The sequence below is a fragment of the Pelodiscus sinensis genome, chromosome 17 (assembly GCF_049634645.1).
Source record: "Pelodiscus sinensis isolate JC-2024 chromosome 17, ASM4963464v1, whole genome shotgun sequence".
NCBI classification, from domain to species: domain Eukaryota; kingdom Metazoa; phylum Chordata; order Testudines; family Trionychidae; genus Pelodiscus; species Pelodiscus sinensis.
Window position 1 is genome coordinate 21198116 of NC_134727.1, and position 23261 is coordinate 21221376.

The 23261-nt window shown below is 47.9% G+C and overlaps 1 protein-coding gene across 1 annotated transcript in view; it reads left to right on the top strand.

Annotated features, from left to right (window-relative positions):
* Window positions 1–22495, top strand: part of LOC142818721 (serine/threonine-protein phosphatase 2A 55 kDa regulatory subunit B beta isoform-like) — a 38249-nt gene extending 15754 nt beyond the window's left edge. Inside the window, exons 3-5 of the mRNA XM_075900293.1 lie at window positions 18366–18535; window positions 19389–19480; window positions 20440–22495. Coding sequence (XP_075756408.1) covers window positions 18366–18535; window positions 19389–19480; window positions 20440–20719 — 542 coding nt within the window. The 3' untranslated portion in view covers window positions 20720–22495. The remainder of the gene's footprint in view (window positions 1–18365; window positions 18536–19388; window positions 19481–20439) is intronic.
* The last annotated feature ends 766 nt before the right edge of the window (window positions 22496–23261 follow it).

The following is a 23261-nucleotide window of genomic DNA, read 5'->3' on the forward strand; positions in this document are numbered from 1 at the left end:
TGCAGTTTTTCTGGGATACCAGAGGTATCCCGGAAAAACTGTTCTACGTCCAGGGAACGCGTTTGCTCTTCGGCTTTTTTTTGCGAAAGAGCAAACACGCTCTTTCGGAAGCCTCTGTATTCCTCGTTCCATGAGGAATAAGATGGCTTTTGAAAGGTTTTTTTTTCTGACATTTGGCCCAGTCTAGATGGGCCAAATGTCAGAAAAGCCTCTTCCAACAAAAGAATCAGAAAAAGCTACACACAATGCGAAGCACATTTTGCGTAGTTTTTTCCAAAAAAAAGATGTTGTCTAGCCGTACCCTGAGTCACAGCCTCCTGGAGTCAGGCAACTGCGTTTTCAGGAAAACTCTAAGGCTTATTAATTTCTGAGCTGATCCCCCTCCATCAGAAATTGATGCCACTCTGTGAGTCCACCTTTCATACAGAGCTGTACCCTGGCTGAGCAGGTGCATGGCTGTGGCAAGGATCCCAAATAGCAACCGGAAGGGGTTTCATTCTTTCAGTCACCTTTGGAGGTAACTGAAGTGCTGTTAACTGCTGCTTAAAGTAACAAACAAACAAAAAAACTAGCTCCTCACCATTCCATGAACTTGTTCTTCTGTCCTCTTTCCACAAGTAATGTGGAATCAATAGCACATTCCATTTCTTCTCAATGTGAATGTAAATCTCACTGAAGAAATCCACCTTGCTTGTAGTGGGAACAGTTACTGCATATAGTGGACTGGGACTGTTTCACCCTGAGCAGCACATCACTGTGGGTGGGAGGCAAAATGATGTGCAATTTGTGATGCATTATACCTAACATATATTTGTACAGAGGGTCAGGTATGGGATAGGTCAAGGGTCACATCTCTGTGCAAATATGGAAGGGGATTAGGGCGCGCACTGTCCATTTCTTACTCCTGCATGAAGGTCAGGCAACTTCATAACCCTCGTAGAGCTTCTAAGGATGCAGAGTACTCCACAAAGAGTAGAGAGAGGGGAGGTCATAACCCTCCGGCCCCTGCACAGTGGCAAACAGCTGGCTGGGCACCCAGTGTGGAGGGGCTGCACCATACTAAAGGAGGAGTGCACCTGTATGCATACAGTGAGAGCTTCTCCCCAGAGCTCACCCCGGAGTGAAGTGGCCCAGCTGTGGCTAAAACTGTGCACCTTTCTGTGACCCTACTTTGCAGATGACTTTGATTCACTTGGTCCTGGTGAGCTACATATTGCAGTTGTTATAAGCACTGGTGCCTTTCCCCCTCCAGGTGTGTTACCAGAATTCTCTCTCTCTCTCACTCACACACACACACAAATATGAGGTCAGTACTGCATACTGGTAAGAACTGACCCATACCTGGCTGACATTAAAGCGCTACTGTGACCGTGCTTTAATGTTGCTGCCCCCTTTGCTCCCTGTCTCCTGTCCCATCAGCAGCCCTGCCAGTTGGGTCCAGCAGGGTAGCCAATGGTAGAGCAAAAGGAGCAGCTGCCCTGGGTCCTGTTGATTTAAAAGCAGCAGCAGCCCTGAAGGGGAAGGACTGACTGAAGGGGTCTGGTCCCAATCTTGCCCCTTCCGGGGTCCCAGAGCTACACACACCCCACCTTATCAAGGACCCTGTTGTATTATAAGTCCTGGCAATTACTTTCACCCTTGAAGTAAGAGTTGTTATCCCTTTCTTGCAGAGCAGGAAAGTGAGGTAGTAAGGTGTCTTGTCCATGTCCAGCAGGGGAACAACGGTCAAAGTTCAGTTCTTGCTTTCTAATTCTGTGTCCAGGACATACCTGGGATCTTGCATGCTGTTTCAGTACTGGAGTAGACTATTTATTTTCCAGGATGAAGGAGAATTAGTCTCCTTGTGTATTTTGTTAGCACCGTCTGTCTCATTTTATGATGAATGTCGTGATTTGACTGAGGTTTGACTTCATTTACAAAGAAAGGAAAGGAGTAGAGGGATAATTTACACTAGGGTTGTTCCTTAGCTTTACAGGTGAGCTGACTAAGAAAAGGTTTGGCAACAAACTGTAGACAAATAGTTGCCAACAGTGAAAACCATTCAAAGTGGTTTTTCTGCCTCCCGCTGACCACATTTCATGACCACGTTATTAGCACCCTGTCGACAGGCAGAGGAAAGCAGTGTGGGTAAACATCCCGCAGTGCCTGGTGTCACTTCCAGTCTCTTAAGTACTGTGGGAATGTGCAATGTAGCGCTAGGCATTTTGGGAACATGAGAAACATCCCATGCACCTCTTTCCTTCCCAGCTCTCCCTAGGCTTCTGGCTTACTGACACGCCACTTGAATGACAACCCTTGCTGCAAACTCCAGCATCTGCCATGAGAAATCCTGGATCCCATAATTCTCTCCCTTGCAGCACAGCTACTTCTGGATCTGATATTTGACAATGACTCGGACAAGGACAAGAATTTTGGGGGAGCGACCCCAATGAATTGGTAGTGCATTGGGCTTGCACACCAGACTGTTGCTTTTGGGCTAGGGAAACCAGCACTAAGTGGTGGGATTGTGCTGTCATGCAGGTGTGGGATGCAGACCAGTGACTACATAACTTTTGGAGGCGCAAAGCAACTTTCCTGGAACGGTATAATGAGCTGACCCCTGAACTTCAGGGGCGCAGAGGTGCTCCCGGGTGATGCTTACTGGTTAACCTTTCACATCCCTGCTCCACAGCGAGTTGCTGAAAGTCCACACAAACATCAGGATTTGAGAACAATTCCTCACTGCCTGGCACATTGGTTGCCACCGAATTGACCCTAGTCCTTAGTCCGTTTCCACCTCTTCATCAATAACTTCTGTCTCCAAGACAAGTGTTTCTGATGATTCTGTGCTTTGGGAAGTATCTGCACTCGCCTTGGGTGTGGATGCGGGGTTCCCCCCAAGGACTGCGTCTAGTTCTTTAAAGAAATTGCATGTTTTGCGTGAAGCACCAGACCAGCTGTTTGCTTCTTTCACCTTTTGCTACGCATGCCAGAGTTCCTTTATTTTGGCTCTGCATTGTAGGGTGTTTCGCTCATATCCCTTTTCACGCAGGGCTTTTGAAATCTGGCCGTCTATGTCCTAGTTAGCACAGATCACCCGCAACCTGTGATTGCACCAGTTCTTCACCCCACACACCAATAAGATCCAAAAGCTCTGCATTGCTTCAAGCAGGAGACTGTTTTGAGTGATACCAACCCCTGTCTCCTTGAGAAGACACAATAAGGACAACTACATAAGAACAGCCATACTGGGTCAGACCAAAGGTCCATCTAGCCCAGTATCCTGTCCTCTGATAGTAGCCAATGCCAGATACCCCAGAGGGAGTGAACAGAAACAGGTAATCATCAAGTGATTTCCCCCTTATGTCATCCATGTCCAGCCTCTGACAGACAGAGTGAGGGACACCATTCTTACCCAATTTGGCTAATAAATATCGATGGACCTAACCACCATTAATTTATCTAGTTTGTTTTTGAACCCTTTTAAAGTCCTGGTCTTCACAACCTTCTGTGGCACGGAGTTGGGTACAGTTAGGGTGCACTGCATGAAGAAAAACTTCCTTTTGTTTGTTTTAAACCTGCTGCCTATTAATTTCATTTGATGACCCTTAGTTCTTATGGGAACAAGTAAATAACTTTTCCTTACTCACTTTCTCCATACCTGTCATGATTTTTATAGACCTCTATCATATCCCCCCTTAGTCTCCTCTTTTCTAAGCTGAAAAGTCCCAGTCTTTTTATTCTCTCTTCATATGGGATCCATTCCAAACCCCTAATAATTTTTCTTGCCCTTTCTAAACCTTTTCCAATGCCAATATGTTGTTTTTTGAGATGAGGTTCCTCAAGATTTACCACCTAAAAAAGAATGGCTCAGGTTTGTGATTCTCTCTAAAAACTCTAAGCCGTGAAGACAAAAGCAAAGAATTAATTTAGTTTCTCCACAGTGACCTTATCGTCTGTGAGTGCTCCTTTTGCATCTCGATCATCCAGTAGCCCCACTGGTTGTTTAGCAGGTTTCCTGCTTCTAATGTTCTTAAAACACATTTTGCTATTACTTTTTGGCTAACTGTTCTTCAAACTCCTTTTTGCCTTTCCTTATATTTTTACACTTAATTTGACAGTGTTTATGCTCCTTTCTAACTTCCTCACAGAGATTTAACTTCCACTTTTTAAACAATGCCTTTTTATCTCTCATTGCTTCTTGTACTTGATTGTTAAGCCCCGGTGGCACTTTTTTGGTTCTCTTACTGTGTTTTTTAATTTGGGGTATACATTTAAGCTGGGCCTCTATTATGGTATCTTTGAAAAGTCTCCATGCAGCTTGCAGGGATTTAACTTTTGGCACTGTACCTTTTAATTTCTGTTTAACTAACCTCCTTATTTTTGTATACTTCCCCTTTTTTAAATTAAATGCCACAGTGCTGCGCTGCTGAGGAGTTTTTTCCACCACAGGGATGTTAAATTTTATGACATTATGGTCACTATTTCCAAGCGGTGCAGTTATGTTTACCTCTTGGATCAAATCCCGTGCTCCACTTAGGACTAAATCAAGAATCGCCTCTCCTCTTCTGGGTTCCAGAACCGGCTGCTACACAGTACTGCACAGTAGGGATGTCAACGTGTAGTCAAATATATAATTAGCCGATAAGCCTAGGCTTATTGGTTAATCCTGTCAACTACATGCACTTCCCCATTTCCTCCCCCCCCCCCCCACCCTTGCTGCCTCTGTATCTGCACCATGAGCACCAGATCCCACGCTGATACAGAGGCAGCAGCATGGAGGGTGAGGGGGCAGGCAGGAATCCATACATGTGGGGAGCTGGCATTTAAGCCAGCTCTGTGCACATGCTGGCTCCATGGAGCCGTCTGTCTTCTCTCCCCCGCCCCCTCCCACTTGCTACCTCTATTGGGGCAGGCAGGGGAGACTGCCACAGAGCAGCCTCTGTACATGGGAAGCTGGAGCCCCCTGGGGACAGAGCCTACTCCATGGATGCCAGTGCAGACTCTCCACAGGGAGCTTGAGCCCCCCCGCAGACAGGGGCTGCTGCCGCCCCACGTTGCTGCCTGTGTATCAGAGGCAGCAGCGCAAGGTGGCAGGGGGATCCTGAGAGTGGGGCCAGGAGCACACCGGTCAACCCCTAGGGACTGTTGAATAGTCGTGTAACTGCTAATTGTGATGCGGTTACACAATTATTCAATTACACAGTATCTCACAGCCATTATACAAATTGTCACTTGCTCTCCCCACCTTCATTCAGTTGCTCACCTTCACCAAACTGGGCTTTGGGGTTGAAGTTCAGGGGTGAGGGCTCGAATGGGGGTGCGGGGTCAGAGATTTGAAATACTGGTGGGGACTCTAGCCTGGGGGAGAGGGGTTCAGAGAGTGGGAGGGGCTCTGCTAGGGCAGTGGTTGGTGTGTGGGCAGAGGTTTGTGGCTGAGGATATGGGGTGCAGGATGGTGCTCTTGGATAGAGGGGTTCAGTGTGCAGGAGGTGGGATCAGGACTGGGACGGGGAGTTCAGGTGCTGGAGGTGGGATGAGAGCATTGGCTGGGGATGCTGACTCTGAGCTGGGGCTGGGAATGGGGGGCTTGGGGTTCAGGAGATGCTCTGAGCTGGGATCGAAAGGTTCTGAAGGTGGGAGGAGGATCAGGGGAGCAGGTTCCAGGTGGTGCTTACTGCTATGACCCCCCCACACCACTGCAGGGGGTGGTCCTGAGCTACACACACCCTGCAGTGGTCCAAGGGTGCTGTCCCCCACACCAGTGACATCCCAAGGCCCCAGAGCACCAGAAGTGCACCCCCCCGCAGTGGATCCATGATGCCCCCAGAGTCTCCCCTCTTACTCCAGAGCATCCAAGCTTTAGTGAGGGGTACATAACACAAGTCATGGACAGGTCACCGGTTGTGAATTTTTGTTTACTGCCCCTGATTTGTCCTTGACTTTTACTAAAAATATCCGTGATTAAATCCTGCCCTTCATTTGAATGGGATCTGTACATTGTCGCAGGATGACACCCTGCATGCTCTCCTGTTACCTTTGCCCATCGCCTTGCGGATCACCTTGCTGTTTATAACCCAGCTGAATATAGATCTGTGTTTAAACATAACTGCCATTTAAACCCCACTGTGCTCTTGAGCAAGGGACTCTCTCAGTGCTGCCCTTTGGAAAGCTCAGTGGATAATAACTGTATTGTACGATTTGCCCACTCACGTAGGATTCAAAGTGATTGCCTCAGAGTCCTTTCTGCTATCACATTGCTGAATGCTGCTGGCATGACTTTAAATTGTTGACACATGACAAGGAGAGAGAGAGAAGAGGGAATGGAGGAGATAATGAACCAGATGCTCAAATTGTGCATGCTAAGGGTAGTCAGAGCTTCCTGAGTCACTGGAGTACACAGCTGCTTGCTGCATCCAGAGCGACTGGTGACTGGAGTGCCTACTTCATTGGCAATGGGAAGAAAGGGGGAAGTTTATTTCAAATGAGGGCGAGAGCATGACTGTGCACGTCACGTGCATGTGTAGCCATCCATTTCCACCTCTCCTGAAATGTTCATAGCCGCAAACGGCGGAAAAATCCACCTTGCCTCCCTTCTTAACTTTTCCACTTTGAATGGCCTTAGACAGACACTGTACGAATATTTAGCTGTCAAAATACTTCTGGTGGGGGAGTTACAATATCCTCGGTATCGCAAGTGCACCAAGGAATGAGTGCATTAACTTTGATCAGAACTTTTATGATCACCTGGTGGGATGCATGGGGAGCTGTAAGCATTTGCCTTATCCTGCCAGGAACTCAAAGGGATCAAAGGCTGCTTTGTATCATTTTACTCTTTGGATGATGCTCTCTGTTGGGGGGCTGCCCAGGTTTTTCACCGTGTGCATCCGCTCTTATGCTTTCACCGTTAGTTCTCTTAGAGCCTTCACAGACTGAACCATGTCCTCTCTTCATGATTCTTTCCTTCTCAAGAAAGGTCCTCCCATTCTTCATGCTTTATCTTCTACAAGCAGTAGTATCAAAATGCAGGACAATGTAGCACTTTAAAGACTAACAAGATGGTTTATTAGATGATGAGCTTTCGTGGGCCAGACCCACTTCCTCAGATCAAATAGTGGAAGAAAGTAGTCACAGCCATATATACCAAAGGATACAATTAAAAAAAATGAACAAATATGAAAAGGACAAATCCCCCCCCGCATCCCCCTTCTGTTCTGCAATGTGATACCCCCCCCCGCATCCCCCTTCTGTTCTGCAATGTGATACCCCCCCCCCCGCATCCCCCTTCTGTTCTGCAATGTGATTTGTCCTTTTCATATTTGTTCATTCCCCCCCCCCCCGCATCCCCCTTCTGTTCTGCAATGTGATTTGTCCTTTTCATATTTGTTCATTTTTTTTAATTGTATCCTTTGGTATATATGGCTGTGACTACTTTCTTCCACTATTTGATCTGAGGAAGTGGGTCTGGCCCACGAAAGCTCATCATCTAATAAACCATCTTGTTAGTCTTTAAAGTGCTACATTGTCCTGCATTTTGCTTCAACTACCCCAGACTAACACGGCTACATTTCTATCACTAAGCAGTAGTATCTCATCCTTCTTCGAGTGCTTGCTCATGTCCATTCTGATTAGGTGTACGCGCGCTGCGTGCACGGATTCCGGAGCTTTTTTCCCTTAGCAGTATCCATAAGGCCAGCAGGGAGCCCCCTGGAGTGGCGCCGGTATACCGGTGCATATATACCCCAGCTGGCCCTCCCACCCCCTCAGTTCCTTCTTACCGCCCGTGACGTGACGGGGTAGCTGGAGCCTGCTTCAGGCTGATAGCCTATCTCTTAGCAGCTTATTTCTTATCTGTTGTATTATAGTTCTAGTTGAAGTTTTTATCTAGTTAAGTAGTTGTTAAGTGTTGTAAATATTTAGTTAGATAGGGGAGCAGTGGAACCCTCCTGTGAGGGGAGGGCATGCCAGGGCCCGAGGGCTTTAAACCCTGTGCTTCCTGCTCCAAACCTATGCCCTGCGGAGATCCCCACTCCGACTGCCTAAAGTGTCTGGGTGAGGCCCATCGAGCTGAAAGCTGCTCTATCTGTAAGAGCTTTAAGCCCAGGACTAAGAAGGAGAGGGACTCCCGGCTGAAACTCCTGCTAATGGAGTCGGCACTGCAGCCTCAGAGCGAGGAGCGGCCTCACTCTGCCCGCAGCGCACCGTCGGCGGCACCCCCGTCGGACAACAAGGCACTGAGGCACAGATCGCAGTCCCCGGTGCCGAGGGCCTCCAAGAGCTCGAGGGGACGCTCGGCAGAGAGGAGTGCCCAGAAGGTGCGCCCTAAGGAGGGGCACCTTTCTTCTAAGTCCTCCAAAAAGAGGCGCAGCCTGGACAGGGGCAAGATCCCGGGGCAGCCCGTGGGGCTAGGAGAGGTCCGTCGGCCCTCCACCCCAGAAACTTTTGAGGCGGCCCAGGACCTCATTCACATGGCTGTGGATGAAGGGGAGGGCCTGGTGCCGCAGGAGCGGACCGTGCCGGCACCGGCCTTAAGTGCCCCCCAGCAGGCTATGGCCGGGTCATGGGACCCTCTGGGCAAAGGGCAGGCCTCAGCCCAGCAGCAGTTTTTCCTGGTGCCGGGAAGAATACCGGCACCGAAACCGGGACGAACGCCGGCACCGACCCCGGGCCCCTTCCCGACGGCAGCGGCACCGGGAGCGAGTGCGCTTGCGGCGCTGACGGCACCGGCACCAGTGCAGGGTCCAGTGCCGCAGACGGCCCCCTTGGCGGTGCAGGGCCCCGCACCGTACTATGCGCCATCTGCGGTGCCACAGCAGGCGTCCCGCACGGCACCGACGCTGATGCGTCTCCCGGCACCAATCCCTGCTTACACCTTGGGAGCGCAGCAGCAGGGCGCGGCGCCGCTGCACATGACGGCACCGGAGGGTTATGTACTGGCCTATCAGATGCAGCTGGGTGCGGTACCGCCGCAGCAAGGACCTCCACTCATGCCCCCACCAGCACCGCGTGCGGTGCACAGGGGCAAGCCATCGGCCATGGCAGCCCAGCGAAGGGTGCAGGCTTCATCGGCCCCTCCCTGGTCAGCATCAGAGTACTCTTCGGAGTCGGAGGCCGAGTCGGTGGCATCGGCCAGGTCTTCATATAGGTCACGGCCCCGTCGTAGGTCCCGCTCATTGGTCAGATCATCTCACCGGGAGCCGGTGGACCAGCAGCAGTGGCAGGGGCAACCCCAGTGGGCTTTCTGGATGCCCTGTGCATACCACCAGGCCCAGGGGCCTCCCCCTACGGGGCCGGCAGCGAGGTTGTCCCGAAGGAGTAGCACCCCGTCTGCCACCCCCTTGACAGCCCCCCCGCCTGGAGACAGCTCGTCTATGGTGGCGATGCCAAGTCCCCCGGTTATTGGTCAGGGGCAGGGGGCTATGTCCCAGCCGGGCTCAACCTATGTGGACATCTCTGCCCAGGGGGAACCAGGGGCACAGATAGCTGAGGAAGTGGCAATTCCCTCAAGGGAGTTCTCATCGTCTTCACCAGACGAGGCCCTGGCCGACCCCGTGTCCCATCCCCCTTCGATGGACTCCAGGGCGCACCAGGAGCTGCTCCGAAGGCTGGCGGTCAATCTTGCGGTCCAGCACGAGGAGGTTCACGAGGACCTATATCCTATGGTGGACATCATAGCGGCAGCGGGCCCTGGTCGAGTGGCGCTCCCACTGAATAAAACGGTGGACAAGCGGTCTAAAACTCTGTGGCAGACGCCGGCTTCTATTGCACCGACCCAGAAGGGGGTCGAGAGAAGGTACTATGTACCCCAGGAGGGGCACGAGCATCTTTTTACCCACCCGGCTCCGGGATCCATAGTGGTTCAGGCCACTGGGCAGAAGGAGTGCCAAGGGCCTCCAGGTCCTACTCCGAAGGCGAAGGAGCCTAGGAGATTGGACCTACTTGGCCGGAAGGCCTACGCCACGGGGGGCCTCCAGCTGCATATAGCTAACCAGCAACTGATGCTGGGGCGTTATGCTTTTAACACATGGGCGTCTATGCAGAAATTTGCCAGCCAGCTTCCTCCCGAATCCCGCCAGGAATTCGGGGCCCTGACGGAAGAGGGACAAGCAGTGGCGCGTACCTCTCTCCAGGCGGCTTTGGACGCAGCTGATTCGGCAGCCCGCACTATGGCCACAGGGGTTGTTATGAGGCATAGTGCCTGGCTGCAGGTGTCTGGCATCCCACCCGAGGTGCAGACCACCATTCAGGACCTGCCCTTTGAGGGGCCGGCCTTGTTCTCAGAGCAGACTGATTCCAAGCTGCATAGCTTGAATGACTCAAGAGCGACCCTGAAGTCGCTAGGGATACATACCCCAGCGCCTCAGAGGTGCTCTTTCCAGACTAGACCCATCCCTAGAAGGGGGCAAAACAATGATAGGGGTCGCAGGAGAGGCCGCAACAATTGCCGCCCTGACCTCTTCAGAGGCAGGCGTAGGGGCCCTCGGTCAGACTCCGAGAGAGACTCAGGTCCGTCACCCGGTCACCAAACTAAGCCCTCATTTTGAAGGTACGCCAGAGAGCAGAGTACCAGTAGCGCCTATCTGTCCACCCTTTGGGGACCGTCTTTCCCTCTTTTACCAGGAATGGTTAAAGATCACGTCGGACCGTTGGGTCCTAGACCTGGTGAAGCAGGGATATACTATCCCCTTCCTTTCCTACTCTGCCTCCCACCCCCGATCCCCTTCCCTTTTAAGGACCCCTCTCACGAGACACTCCTTCGGCAGGAGGTGTCCAACCTGTTGACGCTAGGGGCCATAGAAAGAGTGCCCCCAGACATAAGGGGAAAGGGTTTCTACTCCCGCTACTTCCTAGTACCCAAGGCGAAAGGGGGCATGCATCCCATACTAGACCTCCGAAACCTGAACACCTTTATAAGGAAGACAAAGTTCAGGATGGTGACGCTAGCCTGCATCATCCCATCGCTCAGAAAGGGGGACTGGTATGCTGCTCTCGATTTAAACGATGCGTACTTCCACATTTCAATTTTTCCAAGTCACAGAAAATTCCTACGGTTCACGGTGGGACAGGACCACTTCCAGTTTACGGTCCTCCCTTTTGGACTGTGTACAGCCCCGAGAGTCTTTACCAAATGTATGACGGTGGTAGCCGCGTTTCTGCAGCGGCACAGGGTCCAAGTGTTCCCATACCTGGACGACTGTCTCATAAGGGGCAAGTCTCAAGAACAGGTGTTGGATCATGTCTCAAGGGCCAGGGTTTTGTTCGAGGGTCTCGGCCTCCTCATAAATGAGGCCAAATCACTGCTAGAGCCCACGCAAGTCATAGACTTTGTGGGGGCCCATCTGGACGCGCCTTTGGGCAAGGCGTCCCTACCGGGAGACAGATTTATGACCATTCGCTCTCTGGTAATGGGGCTGCAGGAGTTCCCGACTACGACGGCGAGGACCTGCATGAGGCTCCTAGGCCACATGGCGGCGGGCACTTACGTGGTCCAACACGCCAGGCTGCGCATGCGCCCATTGCAGGGGTGGCTCAAGGTAGAGCACAACCCCTTGAGGTCGCCGCTAGACGCGGTAGTGACTATCCCTCAGGACATTCTTCGTTTGCTGGACTGGTGGAAGGACGAGGGCACGGTGTGTGCGGGGGTCCGATTCACCAAGCCGTCCCTGTCAGTGCAGCTGGTCACGGACGCTTTGGACGAGGGATGGGGCGCTCACCTGGGCAACCTCAGGACGCAAGGTACATGGCCAACAGAGGAGGCTCACCTCCATATAAATATCAAGGAGCTGCGGGCGGTCAGGTTGGCCTGCAGGGCATTCCTTCCCCACTTACAGAACAGAGCGGTGGCGGTGCTGACAGACAACACTACGGCCATGTTCTATATCAACAAGCAGGGTGGGGCGCGTTCCTCTCCCCTGTGCCGGGAAGAAGAAGAGGTTACTTACCTCGTAACTGTAGTTCTTCGAGATGTGTTGCTCATGTCCATTCTGCATCCCACCCACCTCCCCGTGTCGGAAGGAGCCGTCAAGAAGGAACTGAGGGGGTGGGAGGGCCAGCAGGGGTATATATGCACCGGTATACCGGCGCCACTCCAGGGGGCTCCCTGCTGGCCCTATGGATACTGCTAAGGGAAAAAAGCTCCGGAATCCGTGCACGCGGCGCGCGTACACCTAATCAGAATGGACATGAGCAACACATCTCGAAGAACTACAGTTACGAGGTAAGTAACCTCTTCATACGCTCCTTTGGGGGCTGTTGTATGGGTAGCTCAGACTGGTAAAATGAACTATATTCCCTTTACTCGAAGAACTCCTTGCCTAGGGAAGTTTTGCCATTTAGCAGGATGAAAGATCCTTGGGCATGAGCGAGAAACTTCAGAGTCTGTTCTGCCAAGAGTCAGAAGGGGGTTGGAAGATAGGCCCATAAGTACCACCTGGATCACTAGGGAGCTACTGGGGGCACTAGGTCCCTATTTCTATGTGAATGAGTGGGGAGGAGGTGCAAAGGAAACTGAATAACTCACATTGGAGACTATCTGGCCTATGAGACATTACCCAAACGTCATAGAGCAGTTATGTGCTTTGTCTGTATTTCCTTTCCAGTCAGCCTCTCGTTTACTGGCGTATGCTTCGTGGGTAGTTCATACACATTGTGCCAGGAGTGGGCAATAATTTTTGATGGGGGGGGGAGCACTCCAAGAATTTGGAAAGTGATCAAGGGCTGCACTCTTCCATGATATTAATAGAGGAGGTGTGGGATCTGGGATGGAGGTTGGGTGAAGGAGGCAGTTTTGACCTGGGGTGCAGTGAACTAGGGTGCAGGGGTTTGGGTTATGACCTAGGGCAGGAGATATGGGTGCAGGGGGGGAAAGAGGGTTTGGGTTATGTGTGGTAGGGGTGCAGGAAGTGGGCAGAGGGTTTGTGTTGTGACCTAGGACAGGAGGAGGTTGTAACCTCAGGCAGGGCTTTAGGGTGCAGAATCTGGGAGGGGATTTGGGGTCAGAGGGTTATGTGAGTTATGTGAGAGATGGGGGGCCAGAGACAGGCTCTGACCAGGAGACTTAGCTTCCCAAGCAGTCCCCACACTGGCTGCAGGGGCCATGTGATCTGTGAATAGCTGCAAGCCAAAGGGGGGGAGGGCAGCATGTTTGCAAGCTTCCTGTTAACAGGCAGCTCCTATTGACCATTAACTGGCCAATGGGATTATGCTGATGATGGGGGAAGGGCTTGAAGCCTTTCTCCCCTCCCCTGGGGCTGTCAGCTGTTCAAACAGAGCCCTGTGCAGAAGCCGCTATTCTCAGTGGCATATGAGGGACAGGCAGGAAGCCTGCCTGAGGGTCCCCACTATGTTTGCGAGTCGGAGCCAGTGGCTTGGCGGGTCAGATGCAGCCTGCGGGCCATATTTTGCCTAAGCCTGCCTTATGCAGTGCTGATGGTGTTACAGAAGCTGATCTGTAGCATCATAATGAATCTGAAACACTGTGAAATCTGGATGCCAAGTTGGAAAGCCACAGTGAAAACAAAGGGGAAGATGCTTGTTCAGCCTCAGACTTGTGTGAGGTGTATTCAAGGGATGGGAATTGCATGGAAATGTTTAAATCTCTCTCCTACTCTGACATTTCTACCCCACAGAGACAGTTGATATTTTCCCCATATAGAGCCATGATTGACATTCCTACAATAAAGGGACCAAACTGGCAATTTTCTTACAGAACAAAGCAGGTGGCAATTTTCCTTTGGAGAGACGCAAGGCTGCAGTTTCCCTAAGGAGAGGCCGCGCACTCCCAGAAAGAGCAGCATCTGACGGTTTTGCCGTGGAGAGACGCTCACCCCATCATTTTCCCCAAGGAGGGAATCATCCAACAGGATTTCCTGTTTAGATGAGGCTTTCCATGGGCAGTGTCATTGGTTGCAGCCCACATGAGAATTGAGCTGGGAGCTGATCACTGAACAGGCTTAAACAGCTCTACTCAGCTGGCAGTTATGGGAGTGTTGAGGCATGTAAACTGATAGGCGTTAGGCACCCTGGTGCTTTTGAAAATCCCATGATGCACCTACCTGCATCATTAGGTGCCTATATAACTTTAAAATCCAGCCCCAAGACCATCATTTTCCATGGATTGTAACATGAATTGAGGTCCCTTAGCTGTTTTGGAATTATGCTGTGAGCAGTCAATATTTCTTTCCTGCCTCCTTTCCCGGTCCTTCCACGTAATATAGAATAAGCTCCCATTGCACAGAATACTAGGCCAACAAGGCCTCAAGGAAACAATTAACTAGCTCATTGTGAAGAAACTCCAGTGCAGGAAAAACCATTTTGACTGGACTTTCTGTGCTCTGACCTGATGGGCTCTTTGTGTCAAACCAACCCTCTCCCTTCCTCAATCTTTTCACTCTACACCTGCCCCTCCTGCCTTTTCCCTGCCCTGTGGTCTTCACGCTTCCTTCCATTTCGCTGATGCCCTTCTAACTAACCTGCCCCTAAATAATCATGGAACATTATGCACTTTGTTGCCATCCCAGTGTTCACTGTACCTGTGTGTTCCAGTCCTTCCCCCTCCCTGCCTCTGCTCTGTCTGTTTAAAGTAACAGCTTCTTGCCTGATCCTGGCCTCTTTTCACAGCACAGGAAATGTTTAGCAGTTCCTGACCTTGTCTCTCCTCTGTCTTTACTTGCTGTGATGAAACCTTTTACCTGAATGGAAATCAGTTGTCTCCAATGGGACTCCTTGTCACCTCTGTGCATTGTGCCAGATACGCTGGGACAGGTTTGAATTGGTAGTTGCCGATGGACTCACCAACGAAGCAGTTGTGGCAGCATGAAGTCAGAAACTGTGAGGCTGTGCTGAGCAGCAAAGCCTCATATGGTCTCTGGTGGTAAACTCAGTCTTCTACTTGTCCAGTTTCCCAGTCAGCATTGGTAATTTACTGTGATTGAAATGTACATGGTGAAAAGAGCCTAACAGCTCTCTTGGTGTTGGTCTTATTTATTGAGGAGTAAACCTCAGTCCTTTGAAGCTCTTGAAAAAGGATCATACTTGCGATGGGCTGAATTTCAGCGAAGGTCCAGAGTTCAGGGGTGTTTTGATTTTCATTCAGGCCTGTCTCTATATCTTTTTCTGCATTTTGCAGTGCTGGTTTTCTAGCCTGTATGAGAAGTGGCAGAGCCTGAACAGTGCTGTCGTAAGGGACCACCTTCATGTAAAGTAATTTGACCTATGCAGTTTGAATCCTTTAAAGCCCTAACACTGGACACTTCCTTTTCCCCACATGCAAATTTCCTTTGTTCTTCAGCATGGATCTGCCCTATAGAAGTCAGTGGAGACATCTGTCAAAGTAATGCTCCCCCTCCACTTTTGAGGAACCCATTTTATGGCGCCATCATCAGGGAATTCAGGAGAAGTGGATGCCTGGTCACTTCCTTGGACTGGAGATATTTAAGAACAGGTTAGATAGACATCTGTCAGGGATGGTGTAGACGGTGCTTGGTCCTGCCTTGAGGGCGGGGGGCTGGACTCGATGACCTCTTGAGGTCCCTTCCAGTCCTATTATTCTATGATTCTATGTTCTCAAGAGCGCTTTCTCCCTGGCTGTAGTTTTTCATATGACTTACTTCATACCTCTGGAATGAGGATAACCACACTCACATAGGTAAAGTCAGCACAGCATGTACTTGGCTGTTGAAGATTGGGGTAAAAGATGAACAGTAAAAAATGCAAATGTAGTGACAACAAAATAACCTGTACAAAAAGAGCATGGTGAAAAGCAATGGGGTAGATCTGGATGTTCAGCTGAGAAGGGAATTTGAGTCCCAGTATAGTAACCTGAGGAATATTCAGCTCCTGGTTAAATATATCAAAAATTTGCCTTGTTATTTTTTAACACCACCCATCATCTTGTTCATGCTGGTATTTCCCATTCATTCATAGTATTCTTCAGAAACTCTGGGCCTTTTTTGTTGTTGCTGTTTGCCGTTTTTGACATTTCTTGGTTCTACAGCATCAGCAATAATTCCTCCTTCTCGTGTGCTGTAGACTTAACACCTCCAGCCTTGACACACGCTCATATATGTACGTGCACGCTCAATGAAAATGATGCAGTCATTAACCCATAAAAAAAGCCTTACAGAGTCAGCCCACCTGGTGCAAGCAAACACGTAATTATTACACTGAAGACATGCCATGAAATTTAGATGCTCTCAGCAGACCAGCTCAGATCTTTTATTTTCTGTTGTCATTGGGGTATTGGTTTTTTATTTATTTATTTATTTATTAAAACTTGCGGGTCAGCAGAATTCCTGGTGGCGATTAAAGGAGCCCAGCTTGGATCCTGCTGTGATCTATGCCATTTCTGATTTGTAGAGAGTTCATTTATCCTGGCATTTCAGGTGATTTCTCCCCCTCCCCATCCTAATCCAGAATTCAGGAGTTTGCAGCCCAGCACTCAGATAGGGGCTAACAACATTGAACAAATGTTTGCATTCAGTATGGTGTTCTGACAGTGAAGCCCTGGCAGCACTTTTTTGTGGTTTGTGAAACTGACAGGCTAAGCCATTGATTTTCAAGTGGTGGGTCTGAACTTTAACCCGATTAGCAATGGAACAGCAGTGAAGGGGATTTTATAAAAAGAATTTCAGTGCTAAAAAAAGGACCAGGCTGGAAACTTCTCTTCAATCACAGCACAAGGGTAGCCCAGGCAGCAGCAATACAAACTTCCACCGTGTCACCCTGTCTCAACCCTAACCTGTAGGGACCACCTGTAGAGATGGAAGGACCAGACCAGATAACCCATGCAGTCCTCAGCTTTTCTGTTGATGCCCCCAACAAGGCTCTGTATGGGTATGTCTACACTACCCCGCTAGTTCGAACTAGCGGGGTAATGTAGGCATACCGCAATTGCAAATGAAGCCCGGGATTTGAATTTCCCGGGCTTCATTTGCATAAGCAGGGCGCCGCCATTTTTAAATCCCCGCTCGTTCAAACCCCGTGCCACGCGGCTACACGCGGCACGAACTAGGTAGTTCGGACTTGGCTTCCTAGTTCGAACTACCGTTACTCCTCATTCCACGAGGAGTAACGGTAGTTCGAACTAGGAAGCCTAGTTCGAACTACCTAGTTCGTGCCGCGTGTAGCCGTGCGGCACGGGGTTCGAACGAGCGGGGATTTAAAAATGGCGGCGCCCCGCTTATGCAAATTAAGCCCAGGAAATTCAAATCCCGGGCTTCATTTGCAATTGCGGTATGCCTACATTACCCCGCTAGTTCGAACTAGCAGGGTAGTGTAGACATACCCCATGTGATTGATTAATTTGTCATGTGGTTTTGAGAGAAACCATGTCCAGCGGATAGCATTCAAAACTTTAATTTTATAAATGGGACCTAAATTGCTGAAATTCATTGGTCTCCTTTCTTTATAAGGTGTTCAAACTGTGATGTATTCAGAGAGTATCAGGATTAATCTGTATGTTTGTAATAGCTACGACATCTTTGCATCTACTTCCAGTTGCTCCTCACATTCATTTTCAGTGAACAGGAATGGTGTGCACGACTTAACATTTTTGGGCCAGTGTTACTTTTTTTGATATATTGATCTCCTATGGTCCTTCTCGCTCAGGGCACTTATTGATGGTGAGGTAGCTTCAACTATGCATAGTAAAAATGCTTCAGGTATGATCATTTTGTCTACTTTATGTCAAATCTAGACCAGTTCCATTGACTCCAAACAATTTGCATCTGCTCATAGCAGAACCAGTTTTGGCCCAGCAAATTTGGTGTTCTCGACCTCTGGATTCATTCCAGCTGTGCAGTCAAAGCGATGCCTCATTTTGTAATGCTGCATTTTAATTTAGGAAATTAATAGTTGAGAGTGCATGATTTATATTATAATAACTCTGAACAGCATTGTAGGGTGCCTTGCACAGGAACGGTGAAATGCAAATAGGGAGATTGTCCTCTATAGTTTAAAACTCTCAATATTTTAATGTTGTACATTCTGATACTAGTATCATTTAGAAGAAATGTATTCTGGAGCTGGTTATTTCATAAATGTCTGTTATGGGATTTCCTGCATCTTCCTCTGAAGCACCAGGTGCTGGCCACTGTCCAAAACAGATTACTGGGTTAGATGGTCCTCAGATCTCATGTAGAATTGCTATGTACCTATCCTTTTGTTACAATACTTTCTATACTGGTACAGTCACTCATTTGCTATAAATATTGTCAAAGTAGACACATTATATCCTAGCCCAGTCCCTGATTCAAGAAAGCATATAAGCCAGTCACATACTTAACGTGCTTTCCAGAATTGGGGCCCCAGTGTACCATTGCTGTATGAAATCTTCTTTATTCAACTTACAGCATGTTTTGTGTTGCTGTTTTTCTTTTGTTCTGCAGTTTTTGAAGAGCCTGAAGACCCAAGTAACAGATCGTTTTTTTCTGAGATCATCTCCTCAATTTCTGATGTTAAATTCAGTCACAGTGGAAGGTATATCATGACCAGGGACTATCTCACCGTGAAAGTGTGGGACCTGAACATGGAGAACAGGCCTATTGAAACATACCAGGTACTTAATTTTTAAGGCTGATGGGATAAGAGACATTTGAAAACTAAATACGAACAGTTGTAGGGATTTGGAACACGTGGCAAAGCATCAGATTTCACCTTTCTGTGATGGGTGCACAAGTTTGTGATAGTAAAGGGGAGGGTAAAAACATAGAACAGACAAACCTCCCCCTGCTCCCAATGAATTTTGCCTGTGATGTCAGTGGGAACATAGCTGAGAAATATGAGCTTGAGTGATTTGATACATTATAGCCTTTTTGATTTTTTTTTCCTTTTATGTTTTTGGGTGGATTGTTGAAGGTCTAGTTTGATGAAGGTGAAGGATTGATTCTCAGGCATATTTTAGATAAGTATTAGGCAAAGTGCCCCAGTAGAGTCCAGATAACCTTCCTTAATGCAGGCTTGCACCACCCTCCGCCATAGCATAGCTGGTTCCCTTAACACACATCTGTCACTGCACTTCACTCCATTGGGGACTGGCGTCAACTTTCAAACTGTAACATGCATTTTTCAGGGGCTAGAATCTAAAATCATTGAAAGCGCCTATACAACTGAACACACTGAAATACTCTGTCCAGCTCCATTTAGCAAACACAGGAAACAGCCAATAGTCCCTTCAGTGCCTTTGTTTGAGGATGTATTAGGAAGTACCACTGCAGGAATTAACCTCACATTTGTAAGGCACAGGACTATATTGGAAAAATGCAGAACTAACAAGCAGCAAGTACATGCTAAAGGTGCAGAATCGACAAGCTGGCTATGCTTTTGGTTGAGTTTTGGACTTCAGGCTCTAGCAGAACCTCCACAAAGCATGATCTTGTTCTCATTCCGCCACCTTATGTCTTTGCTATTAGGTACATGATTATCTCCGAAGCAAACTGTGCTCACTCTATGAGAACGACTGCATCTTCGATAAATTTGAATGTGTGTGGAATGGGTCTGACAGGTGAGATGCATCATCATGAATTATAAGAGGGGATTTTTCTCTGATGGTTCCCCAAACCACACACTGTATTATTCATTCTGCCCTCAAAAGGTGCTGTCAGTTCAGGAGGATATGATTTATTTTTCTTACACAGCAGAGAGGTTGAATTCCTCTGTTAAGTGCAAAACATAATGCAAACTTAACTGCGGACTCACAACCAGCATTGTACATAACATTATTGGCTCTTTTCTCTCTTCTGCTTTGTAGTCCTTTCACGGACCTCTTTGGGGGTTACAAATGCTTGGTACATGGTTTGGAGTTCTTTTCACAAATATATGGCTAAAAACAGCAATTGGCCTAACCCAGAACCTCATGTTCAAACTCCTCCAAATTACAGCTGTTATTGAGGGGTGGAGAGGTGCTCTCAGATGCAAGTCTTTGTAGCTGAAACTATGCCTGAAGTTTTGGTACAACATCATCCAAAAATTCTGGTTCTGGTTTGGATGTGGTTGAAATCTCAGGAGACCAGTAGTTCATGTGGAAGTTTTGGCTCGAGATGACAATACAGTTTAGCCGTAAATTGCTGAAATTCTTGGTGACAGAAATTGTGTAAGATTTTTGCAGTTGTGGGCCAGAATCTTGTGCAGATTCAGCATCCTCAAAACATAAACCCAGCCTTCGTTGGTTCCAAACAATGCCTCCTTGCCCAGTCAATAGTTTAAAATGTTGGTTTGTTTTGCCTTTGATGATGGGTGAAACTCAGAATACAGGTCAGAAAAAACACATGTCAAACTATGATATCCTTATTCAGTCTCTTGTCTAGAAAAACTCACTGGCATCCCTGGGAATTCTCCTTGAATAAATTCTAAGAAAAGACTTGAGGAGATGTATGGGATTATTCAAATATGTCCAAAGCTCTTTGGTTGGATAAACTTGTTGGTCTGATTAACTCTCATATGTTCTTTTCACTTGCTTCACAGTGTCATAATGACCGGCTCCTACAACAATTTCTTTAGAATGTTTGACCGCAACACCAAGCGTGATGTAACCCTGGAGGCCTCTAGGGAAAACAGCAAACCCCGGGCCATACTCAAGCCCCGCAAAGTATGCGTTGGGGGCAAACGGAGGAAAGACGAAATTAGTGTGGACAGTCTGGACTTCAGCAAAAAGATCTTGCATACAGCTTGGCATCCTTCAGAAAATATCATTGCAGTGGCTGCAACAAATAATCTGTATATATTCCAGGACAAGGTTAACTAGGAGGACAAGTTATTTAGGAATCTCATGTACTGAATACTAGTAAACACAAGTTTTAAATTTTTTCTTTTCTTTTTCCTCCTCCCTGTTCATTTGTTTAATTATTCCTCTGCAGATAAGGTGTAGAGGCATGCAAATAGATTCCAATATCCCCTACCTCCCACTCACCTTAAAGCAACAAGTTGGCAAACCCAGTAAGTTCTGGCATCATGGTTTTGTTTGGGGTTTTTTAAGAGTTGAGAGCTAACAGATGTAATGATCTCTTCAGTAGCTGGCTCAGATTTCTGATGCTTTTATTACATCCGGTACTCTTTGGTGGTTCCTAGTGTTGTTTGGTTCTAGACGTCTGCTGGTTTAAATTGAGGTTAATACTGTAGTATGGTATTTAAAAATTCAACTAAGGTCAGAAAAGAAGGTGTGTGCGTGTGTGTGCGTATTGTTCCTAATTAAGCAATTCCAGAGTTCTTTTAGTATCATTTGAGATGTTCCATTTGCAGAATAATGTTGACCTTGCCAATGTTCTTTTAAATTTCTTTTTTATCTCCCATTTCTTTTTTCCCCCAGTGGAGACAGTAAAACAGAAAATGGAAAGATCAGATTTCCAGTGGGACAGGTTTAAAATCAGGGGGAGGGAAGAGATAGGAGAGAAAGATCAACCATACACTCTCAATCAGGGCTGCTACCTTCTGTCTTCGCGTCCCACAGAAACTCTTAAGAATTTGGCTCTGTAGATACTGTGGTGCCTTTTTTGGTATTTGACATACCTTTATAAATAATGCTTCCAAAATGCATCTGTTGCAAACCAAAATGAATCTAGGCGTTTTGCCTGCATTTCCTGTGTTTTGCTTTAGTCACTTTTAATTGTTCTGTTATAATCTCTTGCATGTCTTACTGTTCCTTTTTTTAATGTATTTATTTATTTATTTAGAATTACAAAAGCTAAGTTACTAATTTATAAATTGTAAAAAAAAAAAAAAAAAAAATTACAACTACTACCACATCCTGCTGTCAGCACTGATTGCTTTGAAGAGAGGGTGTCCATGGTTCTGTAGTATAATAGTAATAAACAAGAGCTCTTCTCTTTGCATGGCAAGGCTGCCCCTAAGGATTACTCAGGTCCCTTTATCTGAACAATTGTACAATACACAAATGAAATGTTATTCCATTTTAGCTACATGGTGGTCAATGTGCTGGTCATTCTTGTGGTTTGTGAACAATGGGCAAGAGACAACAGCTGAGGATTGGCGCAGTGAAATTTACTAGATTTTTTTTAAAGGCAAAGTATACTCTTCAAAGCCTCTTTTGTAAGGCATGAGTTGGATTTCCAGCATGTCCTTCAAGACCTACCAACTCCTATACTTTATAAGAAAGACTGACTTCCACTTACTTGTGGGACTTAAATACCACAAGGAAATTACACAAAACCGCACAGCTACTGGGGACCTTGACTTAATATCTTTGGGGCATGAGGAAGTCACTGTTGAAATACTTGGAACCAAGCTTCTAATTATTATTTAACTACTTAATTCCCTGTCAGCTGTTCATGAGATTGCTCAGGACAGAGACAGGTACGTTTGCCTTGTTTAAAGGAATGATTACAAGGAAAAATGTATGCTGGCTTATAAATTTATTACCAATAATGGCTTTCAGGAGTAACCTGTTTTTTTTTAAATGAAATGGTTAAAAAATAGCAAGAGTAAACAAGTCATTTTTTAAAAAAATATTTCCTGTAAAGAGAGCCTGCACTCTGGCATCAGAAGTAAAATTGTCTCAAATGTGCTTTGGTGTGGTTTCACTGATTGGTGTGGTTTCTGAATGCAGCATGAAGTTAAACCTTTAATGCCAGGATTGTTCCTGTGGAGAATCAAAATCAGCTGTCACAGCCTCTGATCATGCTGTTAGACGTGCTGCTAGGCATGTCAGAAGGACTGAATAGATCCTCCTGTCTTAATGAATGTGTGGGTAATTTGGGAGGCAGGGTGGCTCAGGGCGTGGTAGTGGGAAAGGGTCTTCACCTCCGGTTTTCTGGTTGGTCTCTATCCCGTATCAATAAAGGCTTGATCTTGCCATTGACATGAGGGGTTGTATTACTGCATCAATGGGACCCACAACGGCACTGAGCAGCATAGTTACCCCAGTTGGCCTGGATCCCCAGTTGCATCCTGTGCAGAGAGCTATGCTCACGTGGCAGCCAGATAGCAGAGATGACCCTGGGTTCAAAGGGGCAGGCGGGATGTGGTGTTTGGTGGAGACAAGACCTGGCACCACAACCACAGTGGAAGTGCAGTCTTGGAAAAGATGCCCCGCCCTCCGCTGCCAACAAATTCCCTTATGTCTAGTGGCTGCAAATTGAGGGTTAGGCAGGGAGCTGCACCACAAGCCCAGTGCAGCTAAATATAGCCGCCTTGCTTGGCTTGCTCCAGGGAATCCTGAACCAAGAGGGCATGTCAGTAGGGAAGACCAGCTAGAGAATGAGGTGAACACTGAAAAACAAGCCACCCTCAAGAAGATTTGACGGAACGACTTATCCAGCTCCTTGTGAGTT